This window comes from Haliotis rubra, unplaced genomic scaffold (genome assembly GCF_003918875.1).
Source record: "Haliotis rubra isolate DU_JTF1 unplaced genomic scaffold, ASM391887v1 Scf325, whole genome shotgun sequence".
Classification (NCBI taxonomy): domain Eukaryota; kingdom Metazoa; phylum Mollusca; class Gastropoda; order Lepetellida; family Haliotidae; genus Haliotis; species Haliotis rubra.
In genome coordinates this window covers 815562-839074 of record NW_025766997.1, presented here as the reverse complement: position 1 = coordinate 839074, position 23513 = coordinate 815562, and the positions used below count along the sequence as shown (strand labels likewise).

General features: G+C 42.4%; 1 protein-coding gene across 1 annotated transcript; it reads right to left on the bottom strand.

Annotated features, from left to right (window-relative positions):
• Nucleotides 1-1824: 1824 nt before the first annotated feature.
• LOC124283938 (elongator complex protein 3-like) lies at nt 1825-22365 on the bottom strand. Its single transcript, XM_046719977.1, is given in 17 exon segments — nt 1825-2091; nt 2594-2675; nt 3280-3507; nt 3709-3778; nt 4841-5060; nt 11238-11310; nt 11840-11966; nt 12912-12995; nt 13427-13507; nt 13802-13956; nt 14903-14971; nt 18452-18515; nt 19400-19470; nt 19694-19741; nt 20865-20955; nt 21391-21493; nt 22249-22365. Coding segments are annotated over 17 exon segments (1665 nt in total). The 5' UTR covers nt 22271-22365; the 3' UTR covers nt 1825-2014.
• Between the last annotated feature and the right edge of the window lie 1148 nt (nt 22366-23513).

Here is a 23513-nt window from a genome sequence, read left to right as displayed (position 1 = left end):
ACGCTGACATCATTATCAAAGTCTGTTACATGCTTTTAGTGATTTCTTTACAAAAATCAGTAAGATGGTAAATGTAGACATCATTGGGAGTACCAAGATGCATTTTGGGACTGAACATTCATGACTGATTTAGAAGTTGGTTGAGTTCATTCCCAGAAGTGATTTGTTCCATTTAAGAATACTACCTTGACCGGTGTGTGAAATGTTTGCGAATGTTATTTTGGACCAGTACAGACAGGACCACAAATTATTGTCCACTCAATGCTCCTGTGACTAGAGGGAAATTTTGAAAGGTTTCTTTCCCTGCTTGACAGCTGCTTATTAATCATCTGGGTCACATTTGACACATCAGTGCGTTACACTGTGCAGAGTTGTCTCCCTTAGGCACACCAGAACCTACAAATATTTTGATGTCTCAAGTCACAGTCAGCAAATCAAGCATTACCATGACAACATGTAAATAATCAGGTTTGGTTGGTAGTATTATATATTAGTGCAGTATTATGACAGGCCAGGTCACACATTAACCATCAACATTGGCCCTTCTCACCATCAACCACAAACATAACCACTCACTGACAGTCTGCTCTACTCTGGAATTCAAATATAAATATGTAAAGCTTAAGGTCAAAGTTTTTATTCATGTCCTTATTTCATATTTACATTCACATAAACAAATACAACAGGGACACTGGTTCAAGAGTCCTCCACATCAATCTTTAGTTTCCATAGAAATTAAATAAGATGTGTTCACGGCATATTTTGGAAATGTCTTGTCACCTTCTCGAGTCCTTCATTGTCAATGTCTTTGAACAATGTTTCATTTGTGTCATGACATCAGTTTAATGTAGGAGGAGTGAGTGAGTTTAGTTTTACGCCGCACTCAGCAATATTCCAGCTATATGGCAGCGATCTGTAAATAATCGAGTCTGGACCAGACAATCCAGTGATCAACAGCATGAGCATCGATTTGCACAATTGGGAACCGATGACGTGTCAACCATGTCAGCGAGCCTGACCACCAGATCCCGTTAGTCGTCTCTTACGACAAGTAATGTAGGAGGAAAACCAGAAGTGATACAGGGCCTAGATTTTCGAAGCTCTCTTAGTGCTAAGATAGTCGTAAGTGCCATACATTAACATTAACCTACGACTATCTTAGTGCTAAGAGAGCTTCGAAAATCTAGGCCCAGGTCTTACATTTAACTGAAACCCAACAAAGCACAGGTGTGTTGCTTACAACCTACAATCATCATCGGAATTAATCTGGAGTTTGAACACGATCATTGGACTAAGGGACGCAACTATGAAAGAGTTGCAGCTTTAAATTGGCCACCTGCGTAAGAACTGTTAAAAGTTGTCAAGAATGTCTGATGCTCCTGCATCTTGTTTGGGTATCATGTAGACTGAGATTGGGCCAGTTTAAACCTGAACAACAATGCCTGTACATCTGAACATATACCAGTATATTCTCTCACAGACATAGTTTTACTGGCAATAATTGTGGTTTGTACATTGTAAACATTCATAACAGGTTTGTGTCTGCATAATTCATTCTTTTTCAAACTCAAAAACATTTACCAAGTATTTCATTTGACTGCCTTGTAAATAACAAATAGGTAAAGTCTGTGCCTATGGTAGTCATGGTATTTGTCTAAGCCAGGACTAACAAAATTTCAATTCATGACAGCCTGTAAGTAATCGAGTGTGGACTGACTGACTGGCTGAGTTTGGTGTTAACGCCGCTTTTAGCAATATTCCAGCAACATCACGGCGGGGGACACCAGAAATGGGCTTCACACATTGTACCCAAGTGGGGATTCGAACCCAGGTCTTCGGCGTGACGAGCCAACGCTTTAACCACTAGGCTACCCCACCACCCCTCGAGTGTGGACTAGACAAATGCAAGTTGTAACATGACTGCTCCTTGTTTTCAGTCTATGATGTTTGATCTTCTCTGCATGAACCCACAGGCTTGTCTTGGTATTACAATGTAACCATGGTAACAGGAGCATCAGAGAAGCGACTTGGTCATGTAAGGGCCTTCCAGCTCATAGCCAATCTTTCGGTAATAGTTCCTCGTACCTACACCTGTGGAAAGCATTTGATAATCTTCAGTTTCTTTGATAGGATTAATTCAGGTTTCATCATTGTACTAGTTTCTTCCGAAAGCAAGCAACAACTTCAGTTAGTGCAAACACAGAATGAGCGAGTGAGTGGGTATGGTTTTACACTGCTTTTAACAATATTCCAGCCATATCATGAAACACTGAAATTAGGTACCACACGTTGTACCTACATGGGCAATCAAACCCAGGTTTTCAACATGACAACTAATACAACAATGGGGCTACTCCACCACCCCATGCCAAATGAAAATCTAAACCTGTTGGATTATTTTTATCTCGGCCTTGATAAAATTCTACTTCGCACTCTGAAGTTGTTATATTCTATTTTGTTGTTTTTGTCATCATTATTGATACTAAAAAGGTTTGTTTTCTGTTTTCATTATCCGTAAAGGCACAAACATAACCTGAGCATGTCTTATCCATAACATAAGCAGACTTGAGTGAGAACTGCCTGGTTTACAGACCTGAGATGACGGCAATCTTGTGGGAGCCATGTTCATCGCGAGCAATCCTCTCTGCTTCTTCCATCAACAGCATGCCAAACCCCTATAGCAGTAGAGCAATTTTGTACATATAAATATACAAAATATGCTTAGAAATTATAGGAGAGGGGGAAGGGGGTCCACTGATTTTGTACATGACATGCAGGGGTGGTTCACTTACTTTGTACATAATGTTTAGGGGGGTCATTCACATTGCAAATGCTTCTCCATAAAAATCATCATCACCACCACCATCAACTCCCACAAGCAATAGGGAGCTGCTGACCTTGTCTTACCCAGAACCCTACAGGGTCTTCACAGGAAGTACACATGTTACTGACCTGACCACCGAAACCAATCAACTCGCCTCCCACAAGCAATAGGGAGCTGCTGACCTAGTCTTACCCAGAACCCTACAGGGTCTTCACAGGAAGTACACACGTTACTGACCTGACCACCAAAACCAATCAACTCGCCTCCCACAAGCAATAGGGAGCTGCTGACCTAGTCTTACCCTGGACCCTACAGGGTCTTCACAGGAAGTACACGCATTACTGACCTGACCACCAAAACCAATCAACTCGCCTCCCACAAGCAATAGGGAGCTGCTGACCTAGTCTTACCCAGAACCCTACAGGGTCTTCACAGGAAGTACACACGTTACTGACCTGATGCTGGAACTTGGTTGGATCCCGGGCGTTGACTGGCACCACGCTGCCATACACATGCAGCTCTCGCACAATGGAGCAACCACCCTTCAGTTCTGCACGAAACGTTTCCTCAGAACACTTGCGCAGCCGAAGTAAGCCAATCAAGATATCCTGTTCCGGGTCCTCGTATGACAGGAATGTCTCCCAGCCTCCGTTAGCAACATAGTCTCTGCGTATCAGCTCCGCCTGACAACCAAGATTTGACAAGATATAATGAAGATTGGCAGTACCAGGGAATCTGATTCATGTTATTCAAATTCAAACTCAGATTTTGTGTATAAACCAATGTCTCAATTTCACAAAACAACTGCAAAGTCTAGACCTTGGTGGCCCAACAATTTTGTTTATTTCAAACACTGCCTCTACACAAAGCTTATTCTGACTCACCTCGTACGGCTTCACTTTGTGGTGTATTTCCTGTATGCCCACTTCCCGTGTACGCACATCCCGACACATTCTAAGATGCTTAGCGCTTAGAACAATCGAACAAAAAATACATTATCAGACAATAAAGGTATAGTCTTTTGATGACGTAACAATTGAATGATGTTATCCCGTCACTGCGCCATTCTAGTGTGCCCCCTCGTAATCGAACCATTTTACATTACGTCACAATGTAAGCAACGTCACGATGCATGTCAGTTGTCATCGCCGCATAGCTTCCTACAGTAAACTACCGCGCTGCATCCCGCTTCTTGGTTTGCAGTTGCTTTACTCACCTAACATCACTGGTGGAAACATTACGTTTATGTTTTCTGACGTTTTAAATGTCTCAATTCGACTCGCAAGTTTTCAGCAACACGGTAACGTTCGTAATGTTTACATTCCCACAATGCAATCGTGGAATGTCGCTAGACTACTCAGCTTCGTCTGGATGTACTGATCTAAACATACGCTGGTAGTAGAAATGCGACGCTCACATGGTTTACGTTAATCACAGATGTAATTAAAATACTTTATAGAAGATATTTAATCCAACGTAAACCGCCATGAAACTGTTTATCATTTGTTTTTCTGGTAACGCTCGCCTTAACGTAGGGGCAGACACATCAATAGAACAGCCGCCAGTTAGCCCTGTGCGAGGATTCTTAATTTAGGTCACCGACACACCGCATTTGTTTTCTGCCTTAAATTAATCGTAATTATCCTTAGAAAGAGTTAAATTTGGCATCTTAGAAAGAATATAGTTCGCTTACCACCATATATAGTGTAATAAAACACACTTTTCTCCTGAACTATTATGACGTTAAAGCACTCGGACGCAAGCGTCCTCGTCCTTTAACTATAATAGTTCAGGGCAAAAGTGTGTTTTATTACACTATACATGGTGGTAGAGCGAACTGTATTTCTTAAATCCTATCATGGTTCCTGCAGGATTCTTATCACTTCATTTACCATACTTAACCCATACCATTTTTCAGTGAGTGAGTGAGTATTGTTTTACGCCACATTACCACATGAGGAATTGGCTTCAGACACATGTTTAGGAATCAAAACTGTGATGAGCAAGCATGTTTACCACATCATTCTACAGCTCAACATAGATTCAGATGTCCCAAGTTCAAGGGTATTCACTATTTTCTCCATTATTATTACATATACAGAGAAGCCTCCAAACCTCTGCACTCTGTACACTCTTGTCCAGGGTGGCACCAGGGCCAGGATCCTGGCAATCAGGTCGATAAGTACACTGGGGGGATAACTCTTGTATCGACCTGTCTTCCACAACTCATACAGACCTGTAAAAAATGCATATTTCAGTTTTCTCACAACATTCAACCTTATCAGCTCTTTATGTTGTCCTCATCAGTCACATAATTCTCAAATCTGTTGTAAACACTAACTTATGGTACCTATTTGTCATATCTCTAATCTGTTTCACATATTTGACATCGAATTATGGTACTGGAATTCTATTTGTCATATCACCAGAAATACAATGTACGAACATCTGGACCATGGAAAATATCCAGATACTATGGATGCAAAACAATCAGTGTCCCAATACAATGCTTTTATTCCCTATGTTGATATTCTGTATTGTAATGAATCCTTTGTATTACAATTAGAGGTTGTATATCAATTGATTGTATTGCTTGTACTGGGATAAAATATTGATCATATGGTCATATATCATAATTTTTTTCATATCCTGACTCATGATCTTTTGCTTATCTCCCTTTCCCTTGCGAATGGTAGTGGAACACTTGAATCCCTTGAAGTTCCCGAAGCAGACGTAAAAATACACTCATCCACGAGTTACCTCCCTTTGCCCTTTTCCCCGCAAACAGTCATGTGACCAGCCTTACTTGTCACTCTCTCCCTTTTCGCCCAAGTGGATGGCTGGGCGAGCACTGGAGTCCCATATACAGCATTATATCCTTTTTTATTTAGGTCCTAAATTACGCTGTGTAGGGATTTGGATATAACTATATTGTATTTTATGTAAAGATTTTGTAAAAATTATTTGTATTTGTGTCATAATTTCATCGTGATGTAACTTGTTTACATTTATGAAATCTTGCAGTGTTTGCACGAACAGGTTATCCGTGGCTGATCCACAACCCCAATGCCTTTCGTGCATCAAACCATGTTCTTCCAGCTTGCGCTGTACTTATTGTAATGATTTATCAAATCTACAATTTAATCAATATTTGTCTTATATCTATAGACGTGCCATGGATCGGGTGAGGAAATCATCTCAAGTCACGGCTGATAAAACAGGAGATCAGCCTGCAAACCGTATGTTGCTTGCTACTGCTGAAGTTCATAGTACTGGTGCTATGTTCAATACATTGCAGGGGCAGTCTGCTGGTACGGGGCCAAGAAGAGATTGGCTACAACGCAGTTGACTCCGACTCGTCGCAGAAGAAAGCATCTGTTACCAGATCGGAGGGTAAATCGACGTGGGCTAGTAAGTCAACGCATCAGAAATCCTTCAACGAAGAGATATTACCTCCACATGAAGTAGATGTTTTTGATGATCCACCATTACTTCCACCCATAGTACCTACAAGTTCAGCGACTCAATCGACTTTTACGACTACTAGATCGCCTCCTGCAATGGTCACAGCAGGCCAGCTGTTTGACGAACTACCTTTTACTTCTCAACGCAGTGAAGTCGAGGCACACAACTCATCAGCGTTCGCGAACGCTTCTTCTACACCGCAGCAGCTTCAACCAACGCAGAACTTTAATCCGGGTGATTTATGAGACAATTCACCAACCAGATGATGGCCATGATGGAACGTAGGTTTGAGGAAGAAGCGAAGGCTCGGCGAAGCCTCTCATCTACCGACATCGTACGCAAACATACGGACCTGCGCGAACCTACTCCTCATAGAACTACGTCTCAAGACAACCTTTGCGAACGTACACCTTTGCGAAGGTCTCCACAGTCGGACGACTCTGTCATCTTGGAGGAGGATAGAAGAGATCAGATGCCTAGTCACCGTTCTACATCTGCGAACCCTCAATGTTCGAGAACATCAAAGGATCCATCTCCTACACCTAGCCGCTCTAGATAGAGATCTCATATCTCTCACAGATGTTCACGAAGTCACTCATAACGAGACAGAGGTTCGCAAAGAGAAGGCTCACATCACAGAGGTTCGCAAAGAGAAGGCTCACATCACAGAGGTTCGCAAAGAGAAGGCTCACATCACAGAGGTTCGCGAAGAGAAGGCTCACATCACAGAGGTTCGCAAAGGGATACATCTAGTGACAGACGTTCGCAAAGAGAAGGTTCACATCACAGAAGTTCGCAAAGGGATACATCTAGTGACAGACGTTTGCAAAGAGAAGGCTCACATCACAGAGGTTCGCGAAGAGAAGGCTCACATCACAGAGGTTCGCGAAGAGAAGGCTCACATCACAGAGGTTCGCAAAGAGAAGGCTCACATCCCAGAGGTTCGCAAAGAGAAGGCTCACATCACAGAGGTTCGTGAAGAGAAGGCTCACATCACAGAGGTTCGCAAAGGGATACATCTAGTGACAGACGTTCGCAAAGAGAAGGCTCACATCACAGAAGTTCACAAAGGGATACATCTAGTGACAGAGGTTCGCAAAGAGAAGGCTCACATCACAGAGGTTCGCGAAGAGAAGGCTCACATCACAGAGGTTCGCGAAGAGAAGGCTCACATCACAGAGGTTCGCAAAGAGAAGGCTCACATCACAGAGGTTCGCGAAGAGAAGGCTCACATCACAGAGGTTCGCGAAGAGAAGGCTCACATCACAGAGGTTCGCAAAGGGATACATCTAGTGACAGACGTTCGCAAAGAGAAGGCTCACATCACAGAAGTTCGCAAAGGGATACATCTAGTGACAGACGTTCGCAAAGAGAAAGCTCACATCACAGAGGTTCGCGAAGAGATGAATCTACAGAGGTTCGCAAAGAGAGGACTCTCAAGATAGACGTTCGCGTAGGGAGGAATCTTCAGACAGAGGTTCGCGAAAGGATGATGAAGGTTTGAGAAGGGATACAGATTCGCAGATGGATGATACGCAGAGGCCTAGCTCTAATAATCAGGAGATACTGGATGAGCAAGCAGACTTCGTCTTCCCAGATGCAGAGGTTACAGCTTGGATTGCCAACGGGTTGAACTTGGAGTCTCCTTCTAAGGATAAAGATGAAGTCTACACTTATATGATGCGTACCCTCTAACCTACGCACAGCTTTCGCGAAAGCATCCAAGTACCAGAGTCAGCATCTGCCATCATTTAATGTGAAGTGATTCCCCTTACATCATATGGATCCATTTATAAAGGCGCCTGAATGGGATGATAACATGAAGTTAGTCAACGACTCCAGGAACAAGATGTATAAAGTGGAAGATAAAAAATTATCTCAACTTGATACTGCTACAAGGAGATCCTTCTTCAGGTTGGCCAGGTCCAGAGCTATCAATGAAGCATTGATCAATAAATCCCAAGTTCAGAAGAGGACAGAATGATATATTCGGCGCTCATAACTCAGAAGAAGGACCAATACTTTTATCGGACCATCTGGCATCTATATCTGCAGGTCTTACTTTGCTACGCAGACAAGAAGCCATCAACTCACTACTTATGAAGGAGGCAGTAGAGATAATAGATCAGCATCATCTCACTCCAAGCTTCTACTCCCCAATTTTTCTAGTACCCAAGAAGAACTCCAAAGAGAAGTTCAGACTGATTTACAACATGCGCAAATTCAACAAAGACTATCCACTGAAACCAGACAGGTTCAGAATGATCCACCTACCTCCACTCAGACTACTCGTCTGTCCAGCAGATTACATGGCCAGCATAGACCTGCAGGATGCGTATCTACACATCCCCATACATCCGGAATCAAGAAAGTATCTACGATTCCTATTCAGAGGGCAGCACTTTCAATGGAACGTCCTACCGTTTGGAATATCTTCGGCTCCGTGGCTATTCACACGAGTAACCAAGCCTATAGTCGCATATATACATCATCGAGGTCTACGCAATGCCTTCTACTTGAACGACGGCATTCAGGTTCACCAAGATGCCAGTCAACTCAGACTACAGCTGAACTTCACGAAGAAGTTGCTCACTCAACTAGGATGGCTGGTGAACCTTATGAAGTCAAAGTTGGAACCAAACCAAGATCTGCAATTTCTGGGGATAAGGTTTATCACAACACAGAATCGTATTGTCATCCCATAAGATCGTTGGGTCAAGATACAAGCCATGATTCCACTAGCAGTCATCTCTCCATTAGCACAACGATCATGGCAAGCTCTACTCGGTCTACTAACCTCGCAAAGGAAGGCTACAACTAAAAGCGCTGCAACGGTCCCTGACAAAACATCTAGACGGCGTCGACCTTATCTTGCTGCCAGAAAACCTCAAGAGGTATCTACTGTGGTGGACACACAGGTCGAACGTTTGCGGAGGGACCTATTTACAAGAGCCGGCCTTCAACACACATCTCTACGTAGACGCTTCGATACAAGGCTGGGGTGCGCCATCTCAACAATCAAGTTGCATCAGGGAGGTGGTCCAAAATAGAACAGCATCTTCACATCAATCTGCTGGAGATGAAAGCCGTGATCAACTTTTACAACTATGGTCAAGCTCGTTGAGCAACAACATGCTGATGGTCCACACGGACAACTCTACAGTGGCATACTCCATAAATCGGCATGGATCCACAAGGTCTCCAAGCCTGCTACAGCTCACATTCCAGTTGTTCCACATCACAGAGGAAGCAAACATCTGGATAAAGGCGTGTCACATACCCGGAGCCAAGAACGTACTTGCAGACGCTCTCTCCCGACCACTGCTACCGTCACCTATGGAATGGATGCTCCATCCAGAAGCGTTCCGGCTCATCATAAGGGAAATAGGATCCCCTTGCATAGACCTGTTTGCCACGAGGTTCAACAAGCAACTACAGACGTTTGTCTCACCAGTTCCAGATCCTCAAGCCTGGGCAACAGATGCACTGAGCATATCTTGGGAAGGACTAAACACTTACGCATTTCCACCCCGAAGGTACTACCGAGGGTACTGTTGAACATCAAACAGACACAGGCGCTACATCTGACTTTGGTCGCGCCATACTGGCCAGCGAGAGTATGGTTCCTAGACCTAATGGAAGATCTAGGAAGTCCAACTATCAAGTTACCAGATTGGCCGAACCTACTCATACCTACCTGTATGATGACAAGTGGCTGAAGTTTGAGACTTATGCAAGGTGGAATGGCTTCATTGCGAGGAAAGCTACTCATCCTCAAGTGACGTAATACCTGTGTCATCTTAGACAGATTAGATATCTGAAAGGTTCGACATTATCTACATACCTCGCTGCCATCAGTACAGTGATTACCATGAAAACAGGCATCAAGTTGACGAAAGTACCAGAATTACTTGCTCTGCTGAGATCTTTTAAACTGGAGGACCAGCAAAAGAAGTTCAGAGCTCCAGCCTGGGATCTGAATGTAATTCTACGTCATCTTACGAGTGATGCCTACGAACCTCTAGATCAGACTACCTTCGAGTTGCTGACACAGAAGACTGTTCCTGCTTGTGCTAGCCACGGCAGCTCAAATATCAGAGATACATGCGCTGGACTTTGGTCGAACCAGATTCGACACAGGGCAACATTCTGCAGTTTATCTAGGACTTAGATGGGACTTCATTGCCAAGAACCAACTACCTGGTTCTATACTTATCCTGACTCATGAGGTCAAGCCCTCCCAACCTCCCCGCTGGAAACACTTAGGATTTGACAGCAGATCCAAGTGCATGGGCAGAAAATCAGGAGAGATTGACAAGTAAGGCTGGTCACATGACTGTTTGCACGGGAAAGGGCAAAAGGGAGGTAACTCGTGGGTGAGTGTATGTTTACGTCTGCTTCGGGAACTTCAAGGGATTCAAGTGTTCCACTACCATTCGCAAGGAAAAGGGAGATAAGCAAAAGATCATGAATCAGGATGAGTATAAAAATATCAATTTTACTTGAAAAATTACATTATTGATGCTGGGATTACGCACTTGCTACACTACTTCTGAGCCTAGATTTTCAAAGCTCTCTTAGTGCTAAACTAGTTATAAGTTAATGTTAATGTATGGCACTTACAACTATCTATGCGCTCAGACAGCTTTAAAAATCTAGGCCCAAGACCACAAAACATCATACCGTTTCTACTTACTGGGCAGCCAATTACTCAACTATTACCCTCCCTATGCATCAAAACACTATCTGGCCATTTGCTTGATAATGTTGTTAGTGGCTACACCGAAACGTCGCTGATACTGATAATATAGGTTAAGTATATTTACTTGCTGACAAACAACGTTATTTCAACTAGCTTTTGTAGAATTTCAGTTGATGGCAAAGTGACATCCTGGCAATGGCATGTTGGTGTGGCAAGAGACAAAATATGTGACCGTTACTGTCTCACCTGTGCCTCGGATAACAAGGGTTGGGTAAATCTTCAAACCATCAGGGCGAAATGCTGGATTTTCAAAGAATTCCTGAAACAGCATAAAATCCAGAACAAGAATTATCACTGTTGCTGACGCTATGGTCATATTGGTTTTCCTAATTTAACAACTAATTTTACAACTTCTTTTTATTATATTTTTAGCAGCATTTAGAAGCAGTAAGAAAGAGTAACAAGCTTAACGTCATCAGTAAATCCTGTCTTCATTATTACCAGCAGTGTTGTCATTGTTTCTGGGTTTGTTCATAATAACCTGATATGTGGATTAACACATATGTGAGACTTCCCAGCTCAGCCCTGATGTCTGGCTGGAGTGAGTTTAGTTTTACGCCACTTTTAGCAATTTTCCAGCAATATCACGGCAGGGGGACAACAGAAATGGGCTTCACATATTGTACCCATGTGGGGAATCGAAACCAGGTTTTCGGCATGTTGAACAAACTCTTTAACCACTAGGCTTCCCCATCGCCCTGTCTGGCTGGAGTTTTTCCCTATTTTTAACACTGCGCTCATGACTAATTTCTTTCAGAGACAAACCCTACATTATTGTGTCAACTCACAATGAACTGTTCAATGTCTCTCTCCCATCCCACATTGGGTAGATCAGGCATCATATGAACAACCACTTTAAACCCAGCATCCTTCGACATCTGGAACGACTCACACACAGCCCGCACTGTGTGACCTCTGTACAAGGAAAATTATAACAAGATCTATTCAGCTCGGAAGATTGTAATTTCAAGTACAACCACTGAACAATAACTGCAGTTATAATGACACAAAAACTCAAATAATAACAAAGTATATCACTCTACTTTTTATAGGGATATTGTCATCTTTCATACAACTCATAATATGTCAAGTGTACATCCAAATATATAGAGAATCTCACCCAAGTGTCTTCTGATATCAAATATATCAACACGAGTTGATTAAAGTTACAGATATCGAGCCTTGCCGAGGATATTTTACTTTAATCAACAAGTGTTGACATATTTGATATAAGAAGACACAAGGGTGAGATTTTATTTATCATCCAAAATCATTCTTCATCAGTAATCAGTAAAATTTATCTGAACACAAAACTGCCATTAGGCTCCTTGAGCAGTGATCCCAGTGAGGTCATAGCATTGCGGTGTCATCAACTTTGTGACATCACAGCATTGTCATCTGTGTTCTTAGTGATGTCATAGCATTGTGAGGTCATTAACTGACAATGTAATAGCATTCTGACAGTTCAATTGTTGCCATATCTACAACATAGATATCACTTGTAGACATCGCTTGATCTCACACAAGCAATATCTACTGTGGGAGTCAGTTTTGGATGATAAAATGAAAGATAAGCGAGTCAAATGGTACACTCAGCATCATTATTGAGAGATCATGCATGTAATTAAAGGTAAAAGAAATAGAAACTGTCACAATTTCTACTTGTAGGAATGCAATTCAGTTGCATCTGGAATGAACCATTTTATACCCACTTTGACACTGGCTTGTCATGGAAGGCACAAGCATTGGCTTAACCACTGTTTGCCTTCAAGAATGAGGTTGGGTAGCTTTTTCTCTTTCAGTCTTGTCATTTTCAATGTTTTAATTGTCATTTTCCATCTTTCCAAGCAATCCCCTCACCTGTTGGTATCTCTGGCCACATCTTCATACACACTCTGCACGCCGCCGATCTCCAGCCTGGTACACCCGTACTTTAACATATCACTGTAACACAGCATATAAACTTGTCATGACAAACCTTTCTGTGGGTACCATGGTCAGTATAGCCAGGGTCATGTTCTACAGACAATCTTAGTTTTCCTCTTATGACAAGCAGTAGAATCAAGGGTCCAGTTCCACAAACTGATTATAGCCATACAGTTGTTGTAAACCTAAGCTAAAGTATGGCAGTTATGATCACTTTAGTGCCTTAGGTCCAATACCATTAAGTCAAATATTTTCTGTTAATAGTAAAAAAACACATATATTTTTCCAATGTGCTCTGTAATTTAATAGATTGTTGGGTACAGCTGGGAAAAATTTGCCTGTTTTCAAAATACTTTTCCCCCCTCCACATCTTTTAAAGAATATGGATGTTGCTAAATTTGATCATTTGGTCAGGCCTGGTGACTTTCTGATCTGATGACAAGTCTCACCTTAAGTGCTTCTTAAGGCAATAATCAGGTCTCGTTTCAATAGTGATTCCGATACATTTTGTTTTGCTCTTCTCTGAGTATCTGCAAAAAACAAGAGACTCAATTTGAAACAATTTCGCAGTGAAAAACACTGAAGTCAATGTGATGCATCATTCCTTTCATCAAAATGTGAAAGGGAGATAACTCTGACAAGATAGAGAAACATGGAAACCATACAAATACAAAGTTACTCGTACATCATTACACAATGAATGTTTGAAACCATTACTCACAGAAATATGGATGAGATCTATATAGTCAGATGCCAACAAATATTTGTGCTATGAACACTTTGTGGACTGGTGAGCAGGAAAACAAACTCTTCTTTTAACTTACTTGACAGATTCATCCACGGAACTACTTGTGTGGCCTGACAACGCATCATGGAGATTTCTGATAAAGTAGTCCCGGTATTCTTCGGACAGACACATAAAAGTCCCGCCCATCACGATAAACTCCACCTTGTCTACGCTGTGTCCAAGCTGCTTCAGCTATATATAGGACAAACAGCTATATATAAAACAATCAGTTATATATATAGAACAATCAGTTAGTCATGTCAGACTCAAGCAACTATCCTGCAATATTTTGCTTCACTGTAAAAATTCAGTGAAATGATGGCAGTAAGTAAAGAATCGTGTTTGTTTGTTTGTTTGTCGAATCAAAGCAGACTGGGACCCTGGGGATCTATTCTACTCCAGACTCCCCATGGGAACACTGCAAAATTATGTTTGTTTAATGCTATGCTAAGCTTTCAGGGTCTGTCTATAAATAATCAAGTCTTGACCAAACAATCCAGTGATTGACATTATGAACAGGGATCCCTCACCTTCAGGGTACAACAACATGCTTGTTGGTGACAACAGTAACCTGGAATCCCTAGAGATCCAAGACCTTGTTCTAAAATGGTGGACCCATCTTGTAATGATGCAAAGCAAAGTTTCCAGTCCTAGTACATGCTTCAACAGCTACAGTAGCAACTGCTACCTCTGCCCTACAACTCCAACACCTAGCTTACCTGACTGCCGCAGTCAGCAATATTACACCTATATGGCGGTGGTCTGTAAATAATCCAGTCTGGACCAGACAATCCAGTGATCAACAGCATGAGCATCGATCTACGCAATTGGAATACAATGACATGTGTCAACTGAGCCTAACCACCCGCCTCTTACGACAAGACAAAACTTGAAAATTTTAACAATAAATTGTATATTCATAATACTTATCCTATTCTACTGAATCATCCGAGAATGGGAGCGGTGGGGAGTGTTCGGGCAAGGGACTCAGGGAGGCCAGAAACTTAAGTCAACTTTGCTTAACAGCATGTTTCCACTTCATGGTCAACATTTGGAAGAGAGAGTACAATACGTAGGGTAGGATAAGTTTTAGGAAACGATATTCATACTACATCAGTCGAGATACATCATAGCTCACCTGCTCCACTCGATGACGGGTCTGTAGATAAGGGTTATATCTTGCTCGTATTGCTCTCATGGACGTTGGCTGAAACAACAGTCAAAATGAAGCTGATCATCTATTCAGCAACAGGAACATAACAATATGTGATGCATTTTAACCTACTGCTGTAGTTTTCAAGTCAGAAAAATTCCAGTCACATCATGGCAATTGTAAATTATTAAATCGGAAACCAGAAAATACGGTGTTCAATATTATGAGTTATCAGGGAACAATGACATGGAGCCACAGGAATTAAAGCATAGGCTGATATGGACCTATTCTAACCTGGTTCCTCACAGGGAGACAAGTATAGGCTGATATGGACCTATTCTAACCTGGTTCCTCACAGGGAGACAAGTAAAGGCTGATATGGACCTATTCTAACCTGGTTCCTCACAGGGAGACAAGTATAGGCTGATATGGACCTATTCTCACCTGGCTACTCACAGAGAGACAAGTATAGGCTGATATGGACCTATTCTAACCTGGCTACTCACAGAGAGACAAGTATAGGCTGATATGGACCTATTCTAACCTGGTTCCTCACAGGGAGACAAGTATAGGCTGATATGGACCTATTCTAACCTGGTTCCTCACAGGGAGACAAGTATAGGCTGATATGGACCTATTCTAACCTGGTTCCTCACAGGGAGACAAGTATAGGCTGATATGGACCTATTCTAACCTGGTTCCTCACAGGAGACAAGTATAGGCTGATATGGACCTATTCTAACCTGGTTCCTCACAGGGGAGACAAGTATAGGCTGATATGGACCTATTCTAACCTGGTTCCTCACAGGGAGACAAGTATAGGCTGATATGGACCTATTCTAACCTGGTTCCTCACAGGGAGACAAGTATAGGCTGATATGGACCTATTCTCACCTGGTTCCTCACAGGGAGACAAGTATAGGCTGATATGGACCTATTCTAACATGGTTCCTCACAGGGAGACAAGTATAGGCTGATATGGACCTATTCTCACCTGGTTCCTCACAGGGAGACAAGCATAGGCTGATATGGACCTATTCTAACCTGGGTCCTCACAGGGAGACAAGTATAGGCTGATATGGACCTATTCTAACCTGGTTCCTCACAGGGAGACAAGTATAGGCTGATATGGACCTATTCTAACCTGGTTCCTCACAGGGAGACAAGTATAGGCTGATATGGACCTATTCTCTAACCTGGTTCCTCACAGGGAGACAAGTATAGGCTGATATGGACCTATTCTAACCTGGTTCCTCACAGGGAGACAAGTATAGGCTGATATGGACCTATTCTAACCTGGTTTCACAGGGGAGACACAGGGAGACAAGTGGTTCCTCACAGACAAGTATAGGCTGATATGGACCTATTCTAACCTGGTTCCTCACAGGGAGACAAGTATAGGCTGATATGGACCTATTCTAACATGGTACCTCACAGGGGAGACACAGGGAGACCAAGTATAGGTTCCTGATATAGGCTGACCTATTCTAACCTGGTTCCTCACAGGGAGACAAGTATAGGCTGATATGGACCTATTCTAACCTGGTTCCTCACAGGGAGACAAGTATAGGCTGATATGGACCTATTCTAACCTGGTTCCTCACAGGAGAGACAAGTATAGGCTGATATGGACCTATTCTCACCTGGTTCCTCACAGGGAGACAAGTATAGGCTGATATGGACCTATTCTAACCTGGTTCCTCACAGGGAGACAAGTATAGGCTGATATGGACCTATTTTAACCTGGTTCCTCACAGGGAGACAAGTATAGGCTGATATGGACCTATTCTAACCTGGTTCCTCACAGGGAGACAAGTATAGGCTGATATGGACCTATTCTAACCTGGTTCCTCACAGGGATATGGACAAGTATATGGCTGATACAAGTATAGGCTGATATTGACCTATTCTAACCTGGTTCTTCACAGGGAAACAAGTATAGGCTGATATGGACCTATTCTAACCTGGTTCCTCACAGGGAGACAAGTATAGGCTGATATGGACCTATTCTAACCTGGTTCCTCACAGGGAGACAAGTATAGGCTGATATGGACCTATTCTAACCTGGTTCCTCACAAGGAGACAAGTATAGGCTGATATGGACCTATTCTAACATGGTTCCTCACAGAGAGACAAGTATAGGCTGATATGGACCTATTCTAACCTGGTTCGTCACAGGGAGACAAGTATAGGCTGATATGGACCTGTTCTAACCTGGTTCCTCACAGGGAGACAAGTATAGGCTGATATGGACCTATTCTCACCTAGGTCCTCACAGGGAGACAAGTATAGGCTGATATGGACCTATTCTAACCTGGTTCCTCACAGGGAGACAAGTATAGGCTGATATGGACCTATTTTAACCTGGTTCCTCACAGGGAGACAAGTATAGGCTGATATGGACCTATTCTAACCTGGTTCCTCACAGGGAGACAAGTATAGGCTGATATGGACCTATTCTCACCTGGCTACTCACAGAGAGACAAGTATAGGCTGATATGGACCTATTCTAACATGGTTCCTCACAGGGAGACAAGTATAGGCTGATATTGACCTATTCTAACCTGGTTCTTCACAGGGAAACAAGTATAGGCTGATATGGACCTATTCTAACCTGGTTCCTCACAGGGAGACAAGTATAGGCTGATATGGACCTATTCTAACCTGGTTCCTCACAGGGAGACAAGTATAGGCTGATATGGACCTATTCTAACCTGGTTCCTCACAAGGAGACAAGTATAGGCTGATATGGACCTATTCTAACATGGTTCCTCACAGAGAGACAAGTATAGGCTGATATGGACCTATTCTGACCTGGATCCTCACAGGGAGACAAATATAGGCTGATATGGACCTATTCTAACCTGGTTCCTCACAGGGAGACAAGTATAGGCTGATATGGACCTGTTCTAACCTGGTTCCTCACAGGGAGACAAGTATAGGCTGATATGGACCTATTCTAACCTGGGTCAATGGTAACCCATCCTCGATAATCTCCAGGGTTTACGTTACGATCACTCTCCACTATACCCTGGATGCATCCATGGCTTGGCCTGATGATTTTATTACCTCCCTTTGCTGGCTTTCTATCCAGTCAGGTGTCTACGCTGGGAAGTTGAGCGTACCAATCACAACTCACTTTCGCTTTTTAAATCATCTAACTGATTGAACTTGGCAACATAATAAAATATTGTTGCAGAGGTACTCTGAAAGAGGTAGAAGGAGTTCTTGCATATATTTTTTTAAGATTTCACACGTGTCAATTTGTCTGTATGTTCCCCCCAACCCCCAACCCCCAATCTGAGTCGCACTGCGAACAAACTTTCGCGGCTGCAACCACTATCTTTGTTGACACTGGCAAGCTCGGATGTAACGGCGGCTTAGCTGATTGGCTACTGTGAGAATGCGGAGCCAGCAAAGGGAGGTAATATAATTATCCGACCAACCGTGGATGCATCCAGGGTATAGTGGAGAGTGATCGTAACGTATACCCTGGAGATTATCGAGGATGATGGTAACCCTGACAGATCTCACCTCATATCCTGTGTATGACTGTGTCGAGTATTCAAAGTCTGAGTCTGGCCCACCTGGACAATACCTGAAAAAAACATCACACACTGTCCTTCATATAGGATCTAAACTCACCATAATAAACACCCTGCTCCTGTAAGTGCTCCCACATAATATATAAACAAAATACATGTCTTTTTTTTTTTCTTGAAAAAATACAACAGGCAGATCCATAAAACAAGAAATAAAATTGGTCTGGCCTTAGGTATAAACAAAAATGTGCACTAGGGGTCCAAATCATCATCATCATATATACATTTGTATAGCGCCGATATCCAGCTCCGCTCAGCTGCTCAAAGGCGCTTTGTTTTTCCCTCGTTCACTGGATGTCAATCTCAACGGCACATCGTATTGTCAATCTCAACTCCCTGGGGAGCATACAAACTCTTGCAGCCACTAAGGCGCACCAAGTTATTGTGGCATTCCCATCCTTACGAGGTACCCATTCACAGCTGGGTGCACTGGGACACATAGTCACAGTACTTTGTCCAAGTTCACTGCACGTTGCTGTACCCGCAACTGGGTGTTTGCACGTATTCATGTGGCCACCATCTGGTCATATACCTACGGATTCGTGGGTTCTTTTAAGTGCACAGGGTTGTGTACTGTACACTAGGGGTTGTGACAACACTGAAAGAGTCTGCACACAAAGTTGACTCCAAGGTTTTTACACCCGGTCACAGGTGGGCTCGATCCCGTCACCTCAAGCTCGCTGGATCACTAGCCTGGCGCTTTAGCCAGTTCGCCCACCGCGCAATCATACAATGTCCGATGCTCTTGAGCTTTTTAGTTTTAAAAAAAAATCTCAAATTCAACCTGCCTGCTTATATTTTGAATGTGGTTCTTAAAAACTGAAAGATATCAAGTAAAGCAGTTTGGACCTATGTAAATGTTTTGCACTTTGAGACTTACACACAGATGTTCCCTGTCATGGCGATGTGAGGGCAGCGGTGAGGTTTACACATCACAGCAACCACAGCAATCTACAACAGCAACATTCATATCCATCACACAAGCAACAGTGCTGTAATAGAATGTGTCATCATGATGCACAACAAATCTTCATGGAAAGGTTGAGATACCAATATGAAAGCATGACACTTGTACTTTACCATGATGACGTGAAACACAATTACATATTGCAAACTTCATAGATGTTTATTAGAAGGTTTATCAACAGTGTTTTTAAGAGGATGTGCTACTTACACCACTTGCCGTCCTGACTGGCTTTGCCTTCAGTTTAGGCAAAAGAATCTGCAATAACATGGACATGATTGAAAAAGGATAAATTTGTGAATTAAAACATTTTGCAGCCCAAACCCCTGTGTGTGAGTGTTCTGTTTGTGTGCGTATCTGATTTGTGTCTGTGTCTGTCAGGATCTGTGTCTGTGTCTGTCAGGGTCTGGGTCTGTTTCTGTCAGGGTCTGTGTCTGTGTATGGGTTTGTCAGGATCTGGGTCTGTTTCTGTCAGGGTCTGTGTCTGTTTCTGTCAGGGTCTGTGTCTGTGTATGGGTTTGTCAGGATCTGTGACTGTGTCTGTCAGGGTCTGCTTCTGTCTGGGTCTGTGTCTGGGTATGTCAGAATCTGTGTCTGTCTGGGTCTGTGTCTGTGAGGATCTGTGTCTGTCAGGGTCTGCTTCTGTCATGGTCTGTGTCTGTCAGGTTATGTGTCAGTCAGGGTGTGTGTCTGTGTCCATAAGGGTCTGTGTCTGTGTCAGTCATGGTCTGTGTCTGTCAGGGTCTGTGTCTGTCAGGATCTGTGTCTGTTTCTATCAGTGTCTGTGTCAGTCAGGGTCTGTGTCTGTGTCATTCAGGGTCTGTGTCTGTGTCTGTCAGGGTCTGTGTCTGTGTCAGTCAGGGTCTGTGTCTGTGTCTGTCAGGGTCTGTGTCTGTGTCTGTCAGGATCTGTGTCTGTTTCTGTCAGTGTCTGTGTCAGTCAGGGTCTGTGTCTGTCATTCAGGGTCTGTGTCTGTCAGTGTCTGTATCTGTCCGGGTCTGTGTCAGGGTCTGTCAGGGTTTGGGTCACTGTGTATTCACTTTTACTGGGCAGACTTCATGTCGGTTTTAAGTTTTACAGTTTCATCCCCCTAATGCTGAGCGCCATTCATCAAGTACGATGCTTGAATTGTTTTCTGTCAGATGACGTCACCTGGGGACTGAACCACAAGCTTTCGCCTTGGGACTGAACCACAAGCTTTCTTCTCTCCTGGCAGAAACTCATGGACAATTACTCATACTCACACATCTTGTAAGTAAGAACATCTAACACTCCTTATAAAATGGTACCTCACTTCTACAACGAAAATGTAACGTTGTGAACAGTGAAAGATCATATTTGAAACGTATCTGCTAATTCATTTTGATCAAATAACACTTACCTTCTTATGTTCGTGTGGCACTGCAGCGATGATATCCACAAGACGTGGCTGACTTGATAAACCATACTTGCTGGAGATTTGGGTCTTCACTCTGATGAAATATCAACACACAACAGAACATGAGTAAGTGAGTGAGTTTTAGCTTTACATCGCTTTTTTGCAATATTCCAGCAATATCACAGCAGGGGACACAAGAAATGGGCTTCACACATTGTACCCATTGGGGAATCAAACCCAGGTCTTTGACGTGACGAGCCAACATTTTAACCACTACGCTACCCCACAGAGCATGAAGAAAGCCTCAAACATCATAGAGGGGTTCTTATATACAACTCAGGAAGATAAGTGAGCGAGTTTTGTTTTTACGACGCTTTTTACCAATATTCCAGCAATATCACAGCATGGGACACCAGAAATGGGCTTCAAACATTGTACCCATGTGGGTCGGGAAGTTAAGGGTTATTTTAAACTTTTATATCAGTACATTATTGTTTCATTACATCATATCATCTGCACAGTCACATACTTGTTAAGATTGATATCTTTGCCCTCCTGATGAGCTTTGATCAGCTGATTGATAATCTCGGTGACTGTCATCACCATCAGTTCCTCACGGGAAACATTCGGCACTGCAACCATTGCAACAGAAAAATGGTCATTATCATGATTATATTTCCTGTGTCAACCTTAGAGGTGCAAAAACTAAACCAATGTCCACTCGATCCTGTAATACTGATAGATCTGACCCCAGGGACATGGAAATGTTTCACAAAATATAACTTACTCAATTCTAAGAATACCGAGTATTCAACATTTTTTCATGTGACATTAACAAGATTTCAGGATTTATGGGCTGAGCATCGGAGTTTTTCTTCACCCACATGAGTGTTTCCCTTGAGACTTTAACTTCCCATGTATTTCTAAAAGAAAACACAACAAACAATATGTGTATCATTAGAGCCACTGTTTGCAAAGGCAGATTATCCAGATGAATGAAACAGATAACTATTATAATGATATTGCTTAAAATGTTGGGTTTTTTTCTAATATGAGGATAATCACAGCACTGTATATAGACAGTGTGAACAATCAGCTGACGGCCATAAATGATAATGGTCTATATTGTTCACAAGCTAAATAGTCCAGAATGATTAACGACTCATGGAAGCTGCCTTGAGCTATATTAACGCAAGCGAAGGCGGTGTGGTGGAATATCTAAAAATATACCCATTTAGAAAGATGACAACAATGACAACATACCTTCAGTGTCAGCTGCTATAAAATATTTTGCCTTCCTAACCATTGACGGTACTGGCATAAAACCATATTATTTGTCCTTTTGCACCATACAATATTTTATATCAATTAACAATGAAATACTTGCCTTTCTTTCTGTTCTTCACCATGATGACGTTTAGTTTTCTACGTCGCTACACAAGCAACAGGAGATATTACAGCTACCTTGCATGTACACATGTTAAACGACCTTCACCTTAAATCATAACATAAAGCTACACAGATTGGTTTCGAAATTTACGAACTTTTTTGCGCTATAAGGTGCAATTGTATTCGATTAACAAAAATCAAAGATTCAAAAGAACTATTTCTATTTATATTCTATGACTGGCAACGTAAGCATCAATAACGATCGCAAATAAATATGATCGGGCACCTGTTTCTGGATAACCAACTACTTCCGGGTCAAAGGAGACTCTTTTACGTTCGTGACTTCGGACAAATGACTCAACAGCTGGCTAAGATTTGACAGGGGTGACATTTCCGATCGATATGGAACATTTGTAAACACCACATCACCACCATGTATTGTTTACAGTGGTTAATACCTGTGCTCCTCATCCCGAAGCCGCTGAACCCGGCTTTTATCTACAACCATGCAATGTTTATTGTTTTGTATTTGACAAGTTTCTTTCTGGTAAGAAAACCGTGTACGATATGCAGCATCGTGTTCCTGGCAGCGGTGTCGCTCATCTGCTACAACTGTGTCGGCAACTGCATCCTGTGGCGGTGTGCTGACGACGAGTGCGACGGAGCAGAATGTCGGGACTGAATGAAGTGAATTCCAGAGAATATTCCCATGGGAGAATGGATTGTGATGTGAATGACAGGGAGGAAACGTGTTCGAGCTGTGAATCAAGCGTGTACATATACATTAGACAGGGCAAACATTGTTTGTTTCTCTTTTACAGAATTAACTAACTGTGTAAGTGTACATTGGTTAGTTGATCTGATAATGATGGGTGTGTGTTCAACAAATTGCTGGTTTCAACAGTCCAGCCTTATCCCCATGGATAAATCTCAAGTTATCACATTTTGATGTGAAAGTATTCAGATGGTTGAAGTAATTTCTATTTAATGGATGGAAGAGATGACAGCTGTATGGTCGAATGGTCATTATGATTTTCTTTCATAACCAGCATTGTATGGACTGTGCAATACATTATTAATCACAACATTTCTTTCATAACAAACTTCATCACAACTCAGATGTCAAATTCAAGTGAAGAAGCAGCAAGAGTGACTTGTTTAAATGCTTGTACTTACATCCAGATAACTACAATCACAGATGAAACCAAGACCTGAAGAAAGAAGAAAATGAAAATGTTTCAGTGCTATTTTGAGGACAGAATA